General features: G+C 43.9%; 1 protein-coding gene across 3 annotated transcripts in view; it reads right to left on the reverse strand.

The window, feature by feature from the left end:
- Positions 1 to 1,272: 1,272 nt before the first annotated feature.
- Positions 1,273 to 22,535, reverse strand: part of LOC115170853 (uncharacterized) — a 46,687-nt gene continuing 25,424 nt past the window's right edge. For 2 of the 3 annotated variants that reach the window (XM_029727186.1, XM_029727184.1), the window contains exons 7-14: positions 22,470 to 22,487; positions 22,098 to 22,133; positions 12,653 to 12,694; positions 12,442 to 12,531; positions 12,286 to 12,309; positions 2,229 to 2,338; positions 2,036 to 2,095; positions 1,273 to 1,920 (exon numbers count right to left, since the gene is read on the reverse strand). In XM_029727186.1, the coding sequence (XP_029583046.1) occupies positions 1,891 to 1,920; positions 2,036 to 2,095; positions 2,229 to 2,338; positions 12,286 to 12,309; positions 12,442 to 12,531; positions 12,653 to 12,694; positions 22,098 to 22,133; positions 22,470 to 22,487 (410 nt within the window). In that variant the 3' untranslated portion in view covers positions 1,273 to 1,890. The remainder of the gene's footprint in view (positions 1,921 to 2,035; positions 2,096 to 2,228; positions 2,339 to 12,285; positions 12,310 to 12,441; positions 12,532 to 12,652; positions 12,695 to 22,097; positions 22,134 to 22,469; positions 22,488 to 22,535) is intronic. The other variant, XM_029727187.1, reaches the window with a different exon arrangement.

Raw genomic sequence — 22,535 nt, forward strand, 5'->3', positions numbered from 1 at the left:
AGTGTTTTTACAGTACCAGTCAAAAGTTTGGACACACATACTCATTCAAGGGTTTTTCTTTACTTTTACTATTTTCTACATTGTAGAATAATCTTGAAGACATCAAAACTATGAAATAACACATATGAAATAAATGTAGTAACCAAAAAAGGGTTAAACAAATCAAAATGCATTTTATATTTGAGATTCTTCAAAGTAGTCAACCTTTGCCTTAATGACAGCTTTGCACACTCTTGGCATTCTCTCACAACCAGCTATGAGGTAGTCACCTGGAATGAATTTCAATTAAAAGGTGTGCCTTGTTAAAAGTTAATTTGTGGAATTTCTTTCCTTCTTAGCATGTTTGAGACAATCAGTTGGGTTGTGACAAGGTAGGGGTGGTATATAGATGATAGCCCTATTTGGTCAATAAATTGCTCAAATTAGCAAAGAGAAACGACAGTCCATCATTACTTTAAGACATGAAGGTCAGTCAATGTGGAAAATTTCAAGAACTTTTCAAGTTTCTTTAAGTGCAGTGGCAAAAACCATCAGCGCTATGATGAAACTGGCTCTCATAAGGACCGCCACACGACAGGAAGACCCAGAGTTACCTCTGCTGCAGAGGATAAGTTAGAGTTAACTGCACCTCAGATTGCAGTCCGCATAAATGCTTCACAGACACATCTCAACATCAACTGTTCAGAGGAGACTACGTGAATCAGGCCTTCATGGTCGAATTGCTGCAAAGAAACAGCTACTAAAGGACACCAATAAGAAGAGACTTGCTTGGGCCAAGAAACACGAACAATGGACAATAGACCGGTGGAAATCTGTCTATTATTGCATCAGATGACCTGGCCTCCACAATCACCGACCTCAACCCAATTGAGATGGTTTGGGATGAGTTGGACCGCAGAGTGAAGCAAAAGCAGCCAACAAGTGCTCAGCATATGTGAGATCTCCTTCAAGACTGTTGGAAAAGCATTCTTCATGGAGCTGGTTGAGAGAATGCCAAGACTGTGCAAAGCTGTCATCAAGGCAAAGGGTGGCTACTTTGAAGAATCTCAAATATAAAACATATTTTGATTTGGTTAACACTTATTTGGGTATTACATGATTCCATATGTGTTATTTCATAGTTCTGATGTCTTCACTATTAACCTACAATGTAGAAAATAGTACAAAATAAAGAAAAAAAATTGAATTAGTAAGTGTGTCCAAAATTTGACTGGTACTCTAAATATATACACACTTTGTACATAAAATGGTCTTCACTTTATTTCTTTAATCTTTTTTTCTAAACTGATTTTACTCCTTTGATATTTTTCTTTCACTCTGCGTCATAAAATTCCCTTCCATCAAGTAACACAGCCACATCATCCAAACACAGTCAGGAATGGATGCAGGTTTTGTTCGTGAAGTACTGTACTTCAGCAAAGTACAATAATACTCAATATCGGATCATCTTAGTTCTAATGTACGCCCCTAAAGGGTTCATCTTGTTGTTCATCTCACTGTTTTCTTCCCATTCACGTGAACATATTATCTTTGGACTCAACGGACAGCTGAAGGCAGGGGGTGACATTCAAGACCACCGTGTTCCCTTAATCCAAGTCTTGTTTTTAGAGACTCTTGACAGACGGACATTTATTAGTTCTCCCATTCTCCTCATTAAAACACAAGGAGGGGAGCTTTTATTCATGTCTGCAACAGTAACTCCAGAATGCCAGTGGCAGGAGAAGAAGAGTTGTGGCCTCAGCCCTGGAAGTGTGAAGCGTGTGTGTGAGAGAGGGAGAGGCAGGACTCCTTTTCTTTGGCTCAGGATATATATTTGTCCATTGTTGTCTGGTAAAGCTTGGGGAAAATGGTGGCAGACGGAAGAGAGATGGATTAGTCCTCTGAACGGGGTTAGTACTGCAGAGAACCTCCGTTGTCGTTCTGAGAGAGAGAGAGTGACAGAGAGACTTTGTTGACTACATGCACATCCAAACGCTCTTGGGTTCGATTGAATAGTGCTCTAAGTCATTGATCCGTAGCATTCTGAGAATATTACCTGCATCAGATGATGTACTGCTACTGCGTTCAATACTGTCAGTTCAGACATTGCAGGAGACTGAAAAATACAAGAAGCACTTTAGCCACAGAAAGCACACACTCATGCATGCGCACACACACACACACACACACACACACACACACACACACACACACACACACACACACACACACACACACACCACACTTACCACGCCCTCATGCTGGTGTCTCCCCCGGGTCCGCAAGATGACAACACCCAAGAGGAGGACATTAGCTATCAGAGAGATAGCTAACAACGTACTGACTGATATGACCTTCCCTAGGAGAGAGCAATGAGGAGAGAGATGAGTATACAGTATCTATCTATCTATCTATTTATAGTATCTTAGTATGTACAGTGCATTCGGAAAATATTCAGACCCTTTGCTATGAGACTTGTAATTGAGCTCCGGTGCATCCTGTTTCCATTGATCATCCTTGAGATGTTTATGCAACTTGATTGGAGTCCACCTGTGGTAAATTCAATTGATTGGACATAATTTGGAAAGGCACACACCTGTCTATATAAGGTCCCACAGTTGACAGTGTATGTCAGAGCAAAAGCCATGCGGTCGAAGGAATTGTCCGTAGAGCTCTGAGACAGGATTGTGTCGAGGCACAGATCTGGGGAAGGGTGCTAAAACATTTCTGCATCATTGAAGGTGCCCAAGAACACAGTTGCCTCCATCATTCTTAAATGGAAGAAGTTTGGAACCACCAAGACTCTTCCTAAAGCTGTCCGCTTGGCCAAAATGAGCAATCGGGGGAGAAGGGCTTGGTCAGCGAGGTGACCAAAAACCCGATGGTCTTTCTGACAGAGCTCCAGGGTTCCTCGGTGGAGATGGGAGAACCTTCCAGATGGACAACCATCTCTGCAGCACTCCACCTATCAGGCCTTTATGGTAGATTGGCCAGACGGAAGCCACTCCTCAGCTAATGCCACATGACAGCCTGCTTGGAGTTTGCCAAAAGGCACCTAAAGACTCTCAGACCATGAGAAACATGATTCTCTGGTCTGATGAAACCAAGATTCAACTCTTTGGCCTGAATGCATCACATCTGGAGGAAACCTGGCACCATCCCCACAGCATCATGCTGCGGGGATGGTTTTCAGCGACCGGGACTGGGAGACTAGTCAGGATCGAGGGAAAGATGAACGGAGCAAAGTACAGAGAGATCCTTGATGAAAACCTGCTCCCGGTGTTCAGGACCTCAGACTGGGGCGAAGGACCTGAACCTGATCAAACATCACCGGAGAGACCTGAAAATAGCTGTGCAGCGACACTCCCCATCCAACCTGACAGAGCTTGAGAGGATCTGCAGAGAAGAATGGGAGAAACTCCCCAAATACAGGTGTGCCAAGCTTGTAACGTTATACCCAAGAAGACACAAGGCTGTAATCTCTGCCAAAAGTGCTTCAACAAAGTACTGAGTAAAGGGTCTGAATACTTTCTGAATGCACTGTACCTACTGTACCTTAGTATCTGTCTACAGTATATATCTACAGTATCTATCTACAGTATCTTAGAATCTATCTACAGTATCTATCTATAATATCTTAGTATCTAGCTACAGTATCTATCTACAGTACCTTCGTATCTATCTACAGTATCTATCTACACTATCTATCTACAGTATCTTAGTATATATCTATAGTATCTAAGATACTGTAGATAGTGTGGAAGGACCACCAGAGGGTAGGCTGGGCTCACGGATAGTAGCCCAACAAGGCATGTGAGACAAGGTAACCAGAGTCAATTAACCTGTTGGGGATAGGGGGCAGTATTTGCACGGCCGGATAAAAAACGTACCCGATTTAATCTGGTTACTACTCCTGCCCAGTAACTAGAATATGCATATAATTATTGGCTTTGGATAGAAAACACCCTAAAGTTTCTAAAACTGTTTGAATGGTGTCTGTGAGTATAACAGAACTCATATGGCAGGCAAAAACCTGAGAAGATTCCTTACAGGAAGTGGCCTGTCTGACCATTCCTTGAGCTTCTTGACTCTGTTTATTGAAGACTGAGGATCTTTGCTGTAATGTGACACTTCCTACGGCTCCCATAGGCTCTCAGAAGGCGGGAAAAAGCTGAATGATGTAATTCCAGCCCCAGGCTGAAACACATTAGCGCTTTTGGCAAGTGGCCGATCAGAGGACAATGGGCTGAGGCGTGTGCACGAGTCGACCCCATGCTTTTATTTTCTTTCGTCTTTTAACCTAAACACAGATTCCCGGTTGGAATATTATCACTTTTTTACGAGAAAAATTGCATAAAAATTGATTTTAAACAGCGGTTGACATGCTTCGAAGTACGGTAATGGAATATTTAGAAATATTTTGTCACGAAATGCGTCGTGCTCGTCACCCTTATTTACCATTCGGATAGTGTCTTGAACGCACGAACAAAACAGAGGATATTTGGATATAGCTATGGATTATTTGGGACCAAACCAACATTTGTTATTGAAGTAGAAGTCCTGGGAGTGCATTCTGACGAAGAACACCAAAGGTAATAACATTTTTCTTATAGTAAATCGGACTTTGGTGAGTGCTAAACTTGCTGGGTGTCTAAATAGCTAGCCCTGTGATGCCGGGCTATCTACTCAGAATATTGCAAAATGTGCTTTCACCGAAAAGCTATTTTAAAATCGGACATATTGAGTGCATAGAGGAGTTCTGTATCTATAATTCTTAAAATAATTGTTATGCTTTTTGTGAATGTTTATCGTGAGTAATTTAGTAAATTTTTTGTAAATTCACCGGAAGTTTGCGGGGGGTATGCTAGTTCTGAACGTCACATGCTAATGTAAAAAGCTGGTTTTTGATATAAATATGAACTTGATTGAACAAAACATGCATGCATTGTTTTACATAATGTCCTAGGTGTGTCATCTGATGAAGATCATCAAAGGTTAGTGCTGCATTTAGCTGTGGTTTGGGTTTTTGTGACATTATATGCTAGCTTGAAAAATGGGTGTCTGATTATTTCTGGCTGGGTACTCTGCTGACATAATCTAATGTTTTGCTTTCGTTGTAAAGCCTTTTTGAAATCGGACAGTGTGGTTAGATTAACGAGAGTCTTGTCTTTAAAATGGTGTAAAACAGTCATATGTTTGAGAAATTGAAGTAATAGCATTTCTAAGGTAATAGCCAGATGGTTTCTTGCTTTACAACCGTTCTCTTTCCATGTCATCCACAGGGCCGGATCGAGGAACGGGAATGCAGACGCGCTGTCCCGACGCGACCAAGACGGTGCGTCTGGCGCCCGACCCTCCGGTCCGGTCCTGAGGGGGGAGGTATGTGGAAGGACCACCAGAGGGCAGGCTGGGCTCACGGATAGTAGCCCAACAAGGCATGTGAGACAAGGTAACCAGAGTCAATTAAGCACAGCTGACGGTACTAATGAGATATTCTCTTTCCCCTACAAGAGAGAGGATGAAACCAGCAAGAAAGGAGGAAGATAAACTATCTCTGGAGAATGGCTACGGGGAGAGAGGTGCTATCCAAGAAGATCCATTAAGACGGTGACGAATATGTGATTGTTGTTATAGTTTGAAGATAATCGTAATGTGATCCTGTGTCATCTAAAGAAGATGCAGGTTGTTCCTTTGGAGATTCTCATTGACTGTGTTGGAGTGTTTGTATTGTCAGAAATCCCTCAATAGAGAACTGTGTTGAATCAAGAAAACCTACTCTGGACTCGTTTATTCCACCTTTCCAATTTAGAGTGACACCAAATGACTTGGTCCGCTCACATTGGTGGAGAATGTGGGAACTAGGTGGACGAGTGACACAAGGATAAGTGAGTAAATCAAGATTCTTCCAGTAGACACAGAGGAACCAATCAAGAACGATGGACAACGCCCTACCACAACAGTTGATCACGGCACAGCAGACAACCATAGAACTCCTGCAACGACAGCTGAGTGGACGAGAAGAACCTAGAGTGAAGCCTAGAGCGGCTGCTCACGCCATCTTACCTCGTCTCTCCAAGGAGGATGATCGAGGCCTTCCTCATGACCTTCGAAAGGACCTTGGAAGAGTGGCCGCCCACAGAATGGGCGAGCGCATTAGCCCCTCTTTTGACCGGGGTGGCCCAGGAAGCCTATTTTGACCTGGATTCCCACGAAGCTGCGGACTATGGGCGACTAAAAACCGAGATCCTGTCCCGGTACCAGCTGACTGCCAGAGATAGAGCTGTAAAGTTCCATCAGTGGACCTATATGACTGACCAACCCGTCCGTGCCCAGATCTTCGCTCTAATACGACTGATGAAACAGTGGCTGGAACCCGGAAAGGGAGTAGGACAAGTAATTGAGACCCTCGTTGTGGACAAGATATTGAGGGAATTACCCAGTGACTTAAAAAGGGTTGTGGGTCAAACCAACCCGTTGTCAGCCGACGACATAGCCCAGGCGGTGGAAACATACCGATCTACAGGTGAGTTGCTAAAAGAGGGCAAGAAGGAACGGAAGGATTCTGCGAATCCCGTACCACGACTCGCCCCGGCACGTCCGCCACCAAAACCTCCAAACCCCCTCCGGAGGTGGGAGAAGTCATCCCCCACACACCTGGGTCGGTGTTATAAATGTCAGTCTCCAGACTATTATGCCTCACAATGTCCTAGCAAGGACGAGTCCATGGTCACGGAGTCATCGCTGCCCATCCCCACGCATCCCGGTTCGAGAGGGCATGATCAACACTGTTGGTTAACAGAAATAGCCCCAGCCCCAGAGATTCCGGTTCGAGAAGGACAAGATGTGGTTGCCATTCTCGACTCGGGAAGTATGGTTACGTTAGTAGAGGAGCGGATGGTGACATCAGCAACACTGCTACCAGACAAAGTAGCCGTGTCCTGTATCCATGGAACACCCACTATTACCCCACCGTGAATCTGTCTGTTCTCACTCCGAAAGGAAGGTGTACAGTCAGGGCAGGGAAAGTACCCCAACTGAAGGTGCCATTATTGATAGGGAGAGACTGTCCTCTATATAAAGAGCTGCGGCAGATGACGTTATGCATGGGAAGAAGGGGGACAGGAAAGAAGAAAAAAAACAAATCCAAACCCGAGGTAGTAGTCCTACAAGGAGACGTAGCCTCGTCCTTGTCCTCTGGAGCAGAGGAAGAAATAGAGACCCAACGTTTACGACAGATATTCCAGGAAACCACCGATGAAGACACCTGCGAAGGGTTATACACGACGCAGGAAGGAAGGAGCAACCAGGCGCTAAAAGATATATTTGAAGCCCCATCCGAGGAGGGAACCTGGAAGGGATTCTCCTCGGTCACCCCTGGAGGGGATGGGGAACAACCTCCACACCCCTCTACCGAGGTTGACCTGCCCCAGGAATTAAAGGGACAGTTCGGCACCTCGCAGCATAGAGACCCAGACCTAAGGGAGGCCATGAGGAAGGTGAAGGTGATCGACAGGAGGAACGTCGACGGATCAGGTGAGCCCCCTCTTCCTTACTATGCAATCAGGCGGGGTCTCTTATATTGGGTCGTGCAACGAAGGGGGGAAATCCAGGAATTACTAATGGTGCCTAGACCATACAGGGATACAGTCCTACAGTTAGCCCATTCCCACATCCTAGGAGGACACCTGGCACGGGACAAGACTATCGACAGAATCATGCAGAGATTCTATTGGCCCCGTGTCACCCAGGATGTGGCCAGGTATTGTAGGACGTGTGATCAATGTCAGCGTACAGTTCCACGGCCACACCTACGTAACCCTTTGATTCCTCTCCCAATCATAGAGACTCCCTTTGAACACATAGCTATGGACCTCGTGGGACCCCTCCCAAAATCTGCCAGAGGACACGAGTACATCCTAGTGGTCGTAGATTACGCTACCAAGTTCCCAGAGGCCATACCCCTGCGTAACATGTCGTCCAAGGGAATTGCCAAGGAATTGTTCATGATGTTCTCTCGGGTAGGCCTTCCCAAGACGATCCTAACCGATCAGGGAACCCCATTCATGTCCCGGTTGATGAAGGACTTGTGTCGGTTATATCAGGTTCAACAGATACGTAAAAGCATATTCCACCCTCAAACAGACGGGTTGTGCGAACGCTTGAACAAAACGAGTAAAAGCATGTTGAGAAGAAAGGTGTCCAGAGACGGGAAAAACTGGGACATGCTTCTCCCACACTTAATGTTTGCCCTGCGAGAAGTACCCCAGGCGTCCACTGGATTCTCCCCGTTTGAATTGCTCATCGGCAGACCCTGTCGAGGGATCCTCGACTTAGCCAAGGAGACCTGGGAGACCCAACCATGTCCCTTTTGATCCACAATAGAACATGTTACCCTGATGAGAGACCGCCTGTCGGCAGTGTGGCCCATAGTAAAGGAGCATATGGAGAAGGCGCAAAGGACCCAAGGCTGGGCCTACGATAAGTCCGCGACATCCCGTGAGTTCTCCGTGGGAGAGAAAGTGATGGTGCACGTGCCCACAGCTGAACACCGCTTGCTGGCGCAGTGGAGGGGGCCCTACGAGGTAATGAAAAGGGTCTCACCGGTCAATTACCTCATCAAACAACCCGACAGGAGGAAGAAGGTCCAACTCTATCACATAAACCTGTTGAAGAAGTACCATGGAAGAGAGGAGGAGGTGGCTTTGATGGCCATGGAGGGCCAAGGAAAAGAGGAGGTTCTACCACCGGTGCGCCATGGCCAAACTCTCTTGCCGGAACAGTCGAGACAGCTAGACAAGATGATTATTCACTTCGGCTGGGTATTCTCTCCATTCCCAGGACAAACAGATGTCTTGTTCCACCATATCCACACTGAACCCGGCAAGAAGGTGCATATCCGTCCTTACAGGATTTCTGAGGCCCGCCGAGTCATCGCCAAGAACGAGGTAAGGGAGATGCTGAGGATGGGTGTGATCGAGCCATTGACGAGTGAGTGGTCCAGTCCCATAGTCCTGGTCCCCAAACCCGATGGTAGTATGAGACTCTGCAACGACTTTAGGAGCGTGAATGCAATCTCTACATTTGACACGTATCCCATGCCCCGCGTGGATGAACTCTTGGAGTGCTTAGGAAAGGCCAAGTTCATCACCACCCTGGATTTGACGAAGGGATATTGGCAAGTGCCGGTGGCTCCAGAGGACCGCCCAAAGACCGCCTTCGCCACACCGGAGGGGCTTTTTCAGTATGTGAGGATGCCCTTCGGACTGCATGGTGCTGCTGCAACTTTCCAACGCCTCATGGATGTCATTCTACGGCCCCATCAAGAGTAGGCAGCGGCGTACATAGATGATGTGGTCATCCACAGCGAGGACTGGGATAGTCACCTCCTACGACTACGGGCGGTGCTCATGAGTCTGGAAGCCACAGGGTTGACGGCCAATCCCAAAAAATGTTGCCTGGGTCTGTCCGAAGCGGAATACCTGGGGTACACCGTGGGGAATGGGAAAATATGCCCACAGGCAGAGAAGACCAGGGCAATTCGGGACTGGCCTCGACCCCAGACCAAGCGGGACGTTCGGGCCTTCTTAGGGATAATGGGATATTATCGCCGTTTTATCCCTGGATATGCAACCATTGCCAACCCCCTCACAAACCTCATCAAGAAAAACTTGCCAAACCGGGTAGAGTGGAAAGATGAGGCGGAGCAGGCCTTTCAATTGCTAAAAGAGGGCCTGTGTTCTGATCCCGTCCTACAGGCTCCGGACTTCTCACAAGAGTTCATTGTACAGGTAGACGCCTCGGATACGGGGCTCGGGGCCGTACTAGCTCAGGGTGAAGGCGAAGCAGAGAGGCCGATTCGCTTTATAAGTAGAAAGCTCAGCAATCGGGAACAGAGATATGCTACCGTAGAGAAAGAGGCCCTAGCCATTAACCTGTTATGGCTAGGTGGCAGTATTTTTCACGGCTGAATAAAACACGTACCCGATTTAATCTGATTATTAGTCCTGCCCAGAAACTAGAATATGCATATAATTATTAGCTTTGGATAGAAAACACTCCAAAGTTTCTAAAACTGTTTGAATTGTGTCTGTGAGTATAACATAACTCATTTGGCAGGCCAAAACGTGAGAAGATTCCAAACAGGAAGTACCCTGTCTGACCGTTTTTTCCCCTTCTTTGTCATCTCTATCTTTTACAAAGGATCTCTGCTGTTAACGTGACACTTCCCACGGCTTCCATGGACTCTCAGAGCCCGGGAAAAACTTGAATGACGTAATTCAAAGCCCTGGCTGAAACACACGAGCTCTTTTGCTAAGTGGTCTATCAGAGGACAAAGGCGTTTAGGCTCGTGCACTGTCCGCTCCGTCTTTCTGTTTTTCCTTCTTTTTACAGACACGCAGATTCCCGGTCGGAATATTATCGCTTTTCTACGAGATAAATTGCATAAAAATTGATTTTAAACAGCGGTTGACATGCTTCGAAGTACGGTAATGGAATATTTAGACATTTTTTGTCACGAAATGCGCCATGCGCACGACCGTTATTTACCACTCGGATAGTGTCTAGAACGCACGAACAAAACGACACTATTCGGATATAACGATGGATTATTTGGGACCAAACCAACATTTGTTATTGAAGTAGAAGTCCTGGGAGTGCATTCTGACGAAGAACAGGAAAGGTAAGACCATTTTTCTTATAGTAAATGTGATTTTGGTGAAGGCTAAACTTGCAGGGTGTCTAAATAGCTAGCCCGTGATGGCTGGGCTATGTACTTAGAATATTGCAAAATGTGCTTCATCAGAAAAGCTATTTTAAAATCGGACATATCGAGTGCATAGAGGAGTTCTTTATCTATAATTCTTAAAATAATTGTTATGTTTTTTGTGAACGTTTATCGTGAGTAATTTAGTAAATTCACCGGAGGTTTGCGGGGGGGTATGCTAGTTCTGAACGTCACATGCTAATGTAAAAAAGCTGTTTTTTGATATAAATATGAACTTGATTGAACAAAACATGCATGCATTGTATAACATAATGTCCTAGGGTTGTCATCTGATGAAGATCGTCCAAGGTTAGTGCTGCATTTAGCTGTGGTTTTGTTTTTTGTGACATTATATGCTAGCTTGAAAAATGGGTGTCTGATTATTTCTGGCTGGGTACTCTGCTGACATAATCTAATGTTTTGCTTTCGCTGTAAAGCCTTTTTGAAATCGGACAGTGTGGTTAGATTAACGAGAGTCTTGTCTTTAAAATGCTGTAAAATAGTCATATGTTTCAAAAATGGAAGTTTGGGGATTTTAGAGGAATTTGTACTTCGCGCCACGCTCTATCATTGGATATTGGCGCGACGTTCCGCTAGCGGAACATCTAGATGTAAGAGGTTTGTGGGCCCTCGATTATCTCTGGTACTACCTACTGGGTCGGAGGTTTGCATTAGTTACGGACCATGCGCCCCTCACGTGGATGGCTGGTAAGAGAAACAATAACAACCGAATAGCCAGATGGTTTCTTGCTTTACAACCGTTCTCTTTCCATGTCATCCACAGGGCCGGATCGAGGAACGGGAATGCAGACGCGCTGTCCCGACGCGACCAAGACGGTGCGTCTGGCGCCCGACCCTCCGGTCCGGTCCTGAGGGGGGAGGTATGTGGAAGGACCACCAGAGGGCAGGCTGGGCTCACGGATAGTAGCCCAACAAGGCATGTGAGACAAGGTAACCAGAGTCAATTAAGCACAGCTGACGGTACTAATGAGATATTCTCTTTCCCCTACAAGAGAGAGGATGAAACCAGCAAGAAAGGAGGAAGATAAACTATCTCTGGAGAATGGCTACGGGGAGAGAGGTGCTATCCAAGAAGATCCATTAAGACGGTGACGAATATGTGATTGTTGTTATAGTTTGAAGATAATCGTAATGTGATCCTGTGTCATCTAAAGAAGATGCAGGTTGTTCCTTTGGAGATTCTCATTGACTGTGTTGGAGTGTTTGTATTGTCAGAAATCCCTCAATAGAGAACTGTGTTGAATCAAGAAAACCTACTCTGGACTCGTTTATTCCACCTTTCCACTTTAGAGTGACACCAAATAACTTGGTCCGCTCACAATAGATACTGTAGATAGATACTATAAATATATACTATGTACAGTATCTCAGTATCTATCTACAGTATCTCTCGTTAGATCTATACTATATATATATATATATATATATATATGTATGTATATGGGGGGGGTGTTTGACGAGCAGGTGTCCACATACTTTTGGTAATGTAGCGTATCTATAAACAAGGCTAAAACACTTACTTTGTAATCGCTGCTCTTGTGACTCTAGAAAAAAAGGAAAGCAATAATATCATGTCATAAGGTTTTAACTTGGCTGGCACAATGTCAGACATTCTTCACACTAACTGAGCTCTAATAATCATTAAAGGATTAAGGAAACATTGCAAAGTGTCCTACCCATGTTGTCGCTGTTTGATATTGTTGACGATGTTAATGATGATAGTGGTGGTGTTGATGACGACGTTTTGGGCAGGATCGATGATGTTTCTAAAACAAATGTCAGAAAAAAATATCGACTTTCACCTAAAATATTATTTGATCAAGATTTGAATTCAGATTTTGAATAAAAAAGGCACATCATTGTATGACAAAATAGAGAGATGCTTACTGTAATTTATGGTGGGTAACGTGGTTGTATTTGTTGGAGTTTCTGTATTTAAAAAGATGTAAAGAAAAAGGTTTGTATTCTGAAGAAAAATAAAACGCAACATGCAAGAATTTCACTGATTTTAATGAGTTACAGTTCATACGAGGAAATCAGTCAATTGAAATAAATCTGTTAGGCCCTGATCTATAGATTTCACGACTGGTATTTCTATGCATTCTAATTGCCATCGATAAAATGCAATTGTGTTCATTGTCCATAGCTTATGCCTGCCTATACCATAACCCCACATGACGCCATACTGCGGTTGTGAAGCGGGTTGGACATACTGTCAAATAATCTGAGACGACATTGGAAGCGACTTATGGTAGAGAAATGGATATTCAATTCTCTGGCCAAAGCTCTGGTGGAGTCAGCAGGCCAACTGCACGCTCCCTCAAAACTTGAGACATCTGTGGCATTGTGTTGTATGACAAAACTGCACATTTTATTTCAGCTCATGAAACATGGGACCAACACTTGACATGTTGCGTTTATATTTTGGTTCAGTGTAGTTATTCACTAATCATTGATGCCTTTGAGACTGAGATCAGACTTAGCAGGAAATATCAAACAATTGACCTCCACACACATGCACACACACACCCAAATGTCCACAGATTCCACACCCATTGCTTCCATACACACACGCAATGACAGTACACATACATAGTGGCGGGCCCTCTGGCCATGGAAGCAGTGAATAATTCCCAGCCCAGCCAAGAGAATACTGTAACTAACCACAGAGAGAGAGAGAGAGAGAGATGTATGTGACAGGATGAGGATGGCATGATGGTTAATAATACAGTCCTTTGATAATGCTTGGCCCCTGGGTGTCACACACACACACACACACACACACACACTCCCCAATGTCCACAGATTCCACACCCATTGCTTCCATACACACACACACAGCGGCTACACACACACAATGACAGTACACACACATAGTGGCGGGCCCTCTGGCCATGGAAGCAGTGAAGAATTCCCAGCCCAGCCAAGAGAATACTGTAACTAACCAGAGAGCGAGACAGAGAGAGAGCAAAGAGAGAGAGACAGCAGACAGACAGAGAGAGAGAGAGCAGGCAGACAGAGAGAGAAAGAGAGCAGGCAGACAGAGCGCGAGAGAGCGAGAGACTCAGTGAGCATAGCCTTGCTATTGAGAAAGGCCACCGTAGGCAGACCTGGCTCTCAAGAGAAGACAGGCTATTTGCAAACTGCCCAACAAAATTAGGTGGTAACTGAGCTGCACTTCCTAACCTCCTGCCTAATTTAGGACCATAATACAGACACATATTTCCCTCAGATTACACAGATCCACAAAGAATTAGAAACCCGATCTTGATAAACTCCCAAATCTACTGGGTGAAATACCACAGTTTGCCATCACAGCAGCAAGATGTGTGACCTGTTGCCACAAGAAAAGGTCAACCAGTGAAGAACAAAGACCATTGTAAATACAACCCATATTTATGCTTATTTTTTCCCCCTTTTGTACTTCAACCATTTGCACATCGTTGCAACGCTGTATATATACATAATATGACATTTATAATGTCTTTATTCTTTTGGAACTTCTGTGTGTAATGTTTACTGTTCATTTTTATTGTTTATTTCACTTTTGTATATTATCTACTTCACTTGCTTTGGCAATGTTAACATATGTTTTCCATGCCAATAAAGACCCTTGAATTGAATTAGAGAGAGAGAGAGAGAGAGATATATATGTGACAGTATGAGGATGTCATGATGGTTAACAATACAGTCCTTTGATAATGTTTGGACCCTAGTCGTCACACACTCACACCCCAATGTCAAGAGATTCCACACCCATTGCTTCCATTCACTCACACACACACACACACACACACACACACACACACACACACACGACAGTACACACACATAGTGGCGGGCCCTCTGGCCATGGAAGCAGTGAAGAATTCCCAGCCCAGCCAAGAGAATACTGTAACTAACCAGAGAGAGAGCGAAAGAGCGAGAAACAGAGAAAACAAGAGTGCGAGAGCAGAGAGAGGGAGCAGAGAGAGCAGAGGACCTACACCCAGACCACAACATCACCAGCCACACCCCAACCAGCTAAGACCACCCCAAACAAACCCTGGCCACATCCTATATAGGCCCCCCCATATCAGACCTGTACCCCTTCTGCCCACCCCATGCCCCCCCCCCTGCGGGCACGGACCTCAACATGACAGCAGGACATATGCCCAGGCCGTGATCAGAGCAACAGGCCCAACCCCTACTATTACACCCACGCAAGCCCCATCCTGTGACCTAAGAGGTATGTATCAGATGCTCAACATGCTCTGCTCACAGCTACTGTGATGGTCCAGGCCTAAACCACACAAAAACAACACTAGACACTATGGAACACGAAGATTTTACCATCTCATTCTGGAATATAAAAGGTCTGAGGTCATCTGCCTTTGGCCTAAAGAGCGGAAAGCCAGACTTCATCAAAGAAATTGGAAATACAGACATTGTCATCCTACAAGAAACATCATATAAAGGCGATGGACCCACTGGTTGCCCTCCAGGTTACAGAGAGCTGGTTGTCCAATCCACCAAACTACCAGGTGTGAAACAGGGAAGAGACTCAGGGGGTATGCTAATTTGGTATAGAGCAGACCTAACCCACTCTATTAAATTAGTCAAAGCAGGAACATTTTACATCTGGCTAGAAATTAATAATCCCCACCAATAGAATCCCCATACTTTAATGATGACAGCTTCTCCATCCTAGAGGGGAGATAAACAATTTCCAGGCCCAGGGACATGTACTAGTCTGTGGCGACCTAAATGCCAGAACTGGACAATAACCTAACACCCTCAGCACACAGGGGGACAAACACCTACCTGGAGGGGACAGCATTCTCTCCCCCACATGCCCCCCTAGGCACAACTATGACAACATAAGCAACAACAAAAAAATGGGTCACAACTCCTGCAGCTCTGTCACACGCTGGGTATGTACACAGTCAATGGTAGGCTTCGAGGGGACTCCTACAGTAGGTACACCTATAGCTCATCTCTTGGCAGTAGTACTGTAGACTATTTTATCACTGACCTCAACCCAGAGTCTCTCAGAGCGTTCACAGTCAGTCCACTGACACCCTGACATCAGATCACAGCAAAATCCCACTCTATCATGAGGAATCAAAGCCAAAGGAGCTGAAAAATATTAACAAATGGATGGATGGAAGGAGAGTAGTGTGGAAATCTACCAAAAAAACAATTGGGCAACAACAAATTCAATCCCTTCTAGACAATTTCCTGGACAAAATGTTTCACTGTAATAGTGCAGGTGTAAACCTGGCAGTAGAAAACCCAAAGACTATATTTGACCTCTCAGCTTCCCTATCAAATAAAAAAAATTCTAACAGAAAACGGAAGAAAATGAACAACAATGACAAACGGTTTGATGAAGAATGCAAAATCCTAAGAATGAAACTGAAAAACCTGTCCAACCAAAAACAGAGAGACCCGGAAAACCTGAGTCTACACCTTTACGATGGTGAATCACTAAAACAATACAGAAATACACTACAGAAAAAGAAGATACAGCACGTCAGAAATCAGCTCAATGTAATTGAAGAATCCATAGACTCTAACCACTTCTGGTAAAATTGGAAAACACTAAACACAAATAATTATCTTTCCAAAATGGAGATGTATGGGTAAACCACTTCTCCAATTTTTTGGCTCTATAACAAAGAACAAACAGCAAAAACATATACAGTAGAAGTCGGAAGTTTACATACACCTTAGCCAAATACGTTTAAACTCAGTTTTTCACAATTCCTGACATTTAATCCTAGTAAAAATTCAGTTAGGATCACCACTTTATTTTAAGAATGTGAAATGTCCAAATAATAGTAGAGAGAATTATTTGTTTCAGCTTTTATTTCTTTCATCACATTCCCAGTGGGTCAGAAGTTTACATACACTCAATTAGTATTTGGTAGCATTGCCTTTAAATTGTTTAACTTGGGTCAAACGCGTCGAGTAGCTGATGAGAGAATTATCTAATACAGGTAAATGAATAAAGAATCCATTATTAATTAGTAGTTATGTAGCATGGGTTATGAATAATTAAAGTACTGAACGTTAGTCCCATAAGGTCTAGTAGAGACCCGGAAGGGAGAGAAGTGTGTGTGTGATTAGTGGGCCTAAGGGAACTGTAGACATGTGTGTGTGTGTGAAGTGACCGGGAGGAGCCTTCAAGATTCTCCTAATCTCGGGGGAAAGGAACAGGCAGGGCTGGGTAGTGATTAACAATGGTGGGAACTCCGGGGAGGGATACTGTTCACCTACTGTTTGTGTGTATGTATGTGCATACTAATACCATCTAATACAAATACTAATCTACTGCTAATGTGGAGGGGTGTGCGTAAGCGGAGAGAGAGGATAAAATGAACTTCTTTGTTAATGTTGGGCAGAACGTTCTCTGAATAAACTGTACAGACCTTTTGCAGAAAGCTGAGTCCTTGCCTAATTATTCTTTACCCAGTGTCTTACAAACCTTGGGAATTAGTCAAGGCTTATTGATTGTTAATTATTATCATGGGGATAAAATAATTCCCTTGACAGTAGTCTTCCACAAGCTTCCCACAATAAGTAGGGTTACTTTTGGTCCATTCCTCCTGACAGAGCTGGTGTAACTGAGTCAGGTTTGTAGGCCTCCTTGCTCGCACACGCTTTTTCAGTTCTGCCCACAAATGTTTAATGGGATTGAGGTCAAGGCTTTGTGATGGCCACTCCAATACCTTGACTTAGTTGTCAACTTTGGAAGTATGCTTGGGGTCATTTTCCATTTGGAAGACCAATTTGCGACCAAGCTTTAACTTCCTGACTGATGTCTTGAGATGTTGCTTCAATATATCCACATAATTGTCCTTCCTCATGACGCCATCTATTTTGTGAAGTGCACCAGCCCTCCTGCAGCAAAGCACCCCCACAACATGATGCTGCCACCCCCGTGCTTCATGGTTGGGATGGTGTTCTTCGGCTTGCAAGCCTCCCCCTTTTTCCTCCAAACATAACGATGGTCATTATGGCGAAACAGTTCTATTTTTGTCATCTGACCAGAGGACCTTTCTCCAAAAAGTACAATCTTTGTCCCCATGTGCAGTTTCAAACCGTAGTCTGGCTTCTTTATGGCGGTTTTGGAGCAGTGGCTCCTTCCTTGCTGAGCGGCCTTTCAGGTTATGTCGATATAGGACTCGTTTTACTATGGATATAGATACTTTGGTACCTGTTTCCTCCAGCATCTTCACAAGGTCCTTTGCTGTTGTTCTGGGATTAATTTGCACTTTTCACACCAAAGTATACGTTCATCTCTAGGAGACAGAACGCATCTCCTTCCTGAGTGGTATGACGGCTGCGTGGTCCCATTGTCACGTCCTGACCAGTAATAAGATTATTTGCTATTGTAGTTTGGTCAGGACAGAGCAGAGGGTATTTTGTTTATGTGTTTCGGGGTGATGGTTTATGTAGTAGGGTGTTTGATTTATTATTTCCGGGTTTTTTGGTCACTGCTCTATGTTAGTCTATTTCTATGTTCTTTCTAGTTAGTCTGTTTCTATGTTTAGTTAATTGGGGTGTGGACTCTCAATTGGAGGCAGGGGTTGTCTAGTTGCCTTTGACTGAGAGTCCTATATATTAGGGTGTGTTTGTGATTTGTGGGAGGTTGTTTCTTGTTTTGCCTGTGTGAGCCTGACAAGACTGTTTTGTTGTTCGTGTGTCCTTCATTTTGTTGTTTTTGGTGTTCTCTTTATTTAAAATAAATGATAAGATGAGCATCCACATTCCTGCTGCGTTTTGGTCCTCCATTCCCGACGACAACCGTGACACCCATGGTGTTTATACTTGTGTACTATTGTTTGTACAGATGAATGTGGCACCTTCAGGCGTTTGGAAATTGCTCCCAAGGATGAACCAGACTTGTGGAGGTCTACAATTTTTTTCTCTGAGGTCTTGGCTGATTTCTTTTGATTTTCCCATGATGTCAAGCAAAGAGGCACTGCGTTGAAGGTAGGCCTTTAAATACATCCACAGGTACACCTCCAATTGACTCAAATGATGTCAATTAGCCTATCAGAAGCTTCTAAAGCCATGACATCATTTTCTGGAATTTTCCAAGCTGTTAAAAGTCACAGTCAACTTAGTGCTTGTAAACTTCCGACCCACTGGAATTGTGATACAGTGAATTATAAGTGAAATAATCTGTCTGTAAACAATTGTTGGAAAAATTACTTGGGTCATGCACAAAGTAGATGTCCTAATCGACATGCCAAAACTATAGTTTGTTAACAAGAAATGTATGGAGTGGTTGAAAAACAAGTTTTAATGACTCCAACCTAAGTGTAAGCAAACTTACGACTTCAACTGTACATGATCAAATACAAATCTTAGAATCAACTATTAAAGACTTCCAGAACCCATTGGATTCTCCAATTACCTTGAATGAACTACAGGACAAAATAAAAACCCTCCAACCCAAAAAGGCCTGTGTTGTTGATGGTATCCTCAATGAAATGATAAAATATACAGACCACAAATTCCAATTGGCTATACTAAAACTACTTAACATCATCCTTAGCTCTGGCATCTTCCCCAATATTTGGAACCAAGGACTGATCACCCCAATCCACAAAAGTGGAGACAAATTTGACCCCAATAATTACAGTGGGATAGGCAAAAAACACACACATTTCTTCCCACAGGGCCGTGGGGTGAGACAGGGATGCAGCTTAAGCCCCACCCTCTTCAACATATATATAAACGAATTGGTGAGGGCACAGAACAGTCTGCAGCACCCTACTAGAATCTGAAGTCAAATGTCTACTGTTTGCTGATGATCTGGGCCCTGACAGTAAATCTCAGTAAGACCAAAATAATGGGGTTCCAAAAAAGGTCCAGTCGCCAGGACCACAAATACAAATTCCATCTAGACACCATTGCCCTAGAACACACAAAAAATTATACATACCTTGGCCTAAACATCAGCGCCACAGGTAACTTCCACAATGCTGTGAACGATCTGAGAGACAAGGCAATAAGGGAATTCTATGGCATCAAAAGGAACATAAAATTTGACATACCAATTAGGATCTGGCTAAAAATGCTTGAATCAGTTATAGAACCCATTGCCCTTCATGGTTGTGAGGCCTGGGGTCCGCTCACCAACCAAGAATTCACAAAATGGGACAAACACCAAATTGAGACTTGCAGAATTCTGCAAAAATATCCTCCCCGTATAACATAAAACACCAAATAATGCACGCAGAGCAGAATTAGGCCGATACCCGCTAATGATCAAAATCCAGAAAAGAGCCGTTAAATTCTACAACCACCTAAAGGGAAGTGATTCACAAACCTTCCATAACAAAGCCATCACCAACAGAGAGATGAACCTGGAGAAGAGTCCCCTAAGCAAGCTGGTCCTGGGGCTCTGTTAACAAACACAAACACACCCAACAGAGCCCCAGGACTAAACACAATTAGAACCATCCAAATCATGAGAAAACAAAAAGATAATTACTTGACACATTGGAAAGAAGTAACAAAAAAACAGAGCAAACTACAATGTTATTTGGCCATAAACAGAGAGTACACAGTGGCAGAATACCTGACCACTGTGACTGACCCAAACTTAAGGAAATCTTTGACTATGTACAGACTCAGTGAGCATAGCCTTGTTATTGAGAAAGGCCGCCGTAGGCAGACCTGGCTCCCAAGAGAAGACAGGCTATGTGCACACTGCCCACAAAATGGAGGTGGTAACTGAGTTGCACTTCCTAACCTCCTGCCAAATGTATGACCATAATACAGACACATATTTCCTTCAGATTACAAAGACCCACAAAGAATTCGAAAACAAACCCGATGTTGATAAACTTCCATACCTACTGGGTAAAATACCACAGTTTGCCATCACAGCAGCAAGATTTGTGACATGTTGCCACAAGAAAAGGGCAACCGGTGAAGAACAAACACCATTGTAAATACAGCCCATATTTATGCTTATTTATTTTCCATTTTGTACTTTAACCATTTGTACCTCGTTACAACACTGTATATATACATAATATGACATTTGCAATGTCTTTATTCTTCTGGAACCTCTATGAGTGTAATGTTTACTGTTCATTTTTATTGTTTATTTAACTTTTGTATATGATCTACTTCACTTGCTTTGGCAATGTTAACATATGTTTCCCATGCCAATAAAGACCCTTGCATTGAAAGAGAGAGAGAGAGAGAGAGATGTGACAGTCTGAGGATGTCATGATGGTTAACAACATAAAGTCCTTTGATAATGTTTGGACCCCGAGAGGGATAGAAAGCAGTTGCTTTGCGAGGTATCTCTACCTGAAAATACATGATCTAAGTGATTGATAGTTGGTATTCTGCAATCATAAACGTCTGCCTTATTTACTTTAAAGAACTATTCAAATTGTGATATTTATCAGACAGCATAGGCAGCAGCTCTATAGAGATGAGATGATGACTTGGATTGAGATAATAAAGACATCAAATATTTTATTAAAGTAATGTGAATAAATTATGGTTAATAAGTGATAAGCAATAATGGGTCGTCACTACCATCATGGGACTTTTATGAATTATTTTATTTTGTGTTGTTACAGCATTCAACCCACATAACGCATGTGCATCTAATGTCTAAAAATAAAATCGAAACCCCAAAAACGTGATTCTTTTTTAATAATTAAACTGAAACTGACCTCAAAAAGCCATAATCATGGGGCCTCCCCAGTGACGCAGCGGTCTAAGACACTGCTTCGCAGTGCTAGCGGCATCAATGCAGACCCTGGTTCGATCCCAGGCTGTGTAGCAGCGGAGGCGACCGGGAGACCCATGAGGAGGTGCACAATTGGCCCAGTGTCGTTCGGGTTTGGCTGGCCGGGATGTCCTTGTCCCATCGCGCTCTAGCAACTCCTTGTGGCGGGCCGGGCACATGCACGCTGACACGGTCGGCAGTTGTACGGTGTGTTTCCTCCGACACGTTGGTGCGGCTGGCTTCCGGGTTAAGCGACCAGTGTGTCAAGAAGCAGTGTGGCTTGGTAGGTTCGTGTTTCGGGGGAGGACGCATGGCTCTCGACCTTCGCCTCTCCCGAGTCCGTACGGGAGTTACAGCAATGTGACAAGACTGTATTGGATATCATGAAATTGGGGGTAAAAAGTACCAAAAAACTAAAAATAATTCAAACGCTAATCGCTTGGCACTGATGGTTGATAAGCAACTGCTTGTTAGTGTAAGGGTTACATCTAGGGTTAGTTGAAATGTTATTGATTGTCTGTAGAGCATCTATAGATGGACAATCCAAATAAAGTGTTACCACACACACACACACACACTTACCAAGTGTAGTTGCTTTTTGGCATCTCACTGCATGAACTAGAGAGGAAAAGAGAGAGGTGAAGAACAATGGGTTAAAACTACTAGTTATTGTAAATAAGAATATTTCCCTCACGTATGTACAGAAGGCACACACACGTGCATATGTACGCATGCACACAAGCACTCGCACATACACTTAACCGGTGTAGTTGCTTTTGGCCATCTATCTGCATCACATAGAGAAGGAAAGGTAAAAACCATCCCTCTTTTTAGTAAGCATATTTCACACACACACACACACACACACACACACACACACACACACACACACACACACACACACACACACACACACACACACACACACACACACACACACACACAAATGCTTACCAAAAACATCAGCACATTCTGTAAACAAAACACAGGGCATATAGTAAGAAGGGAGATGGGTTGACA

Source organism: Salmo trutta, chromosome 32 (genome assembly GCF_901001165.1).
Source record: "Salmo trutta chromosome 32, fSalTru1.1, whole genome shotgun sequence".
In the NCBI taxonomy this organism is placed as follows: Eukaryota; Metazoa; Chordata; class Actinopteri; order Salmoniformes; family Salmonidae; genus Salmo; species Salmo trutta.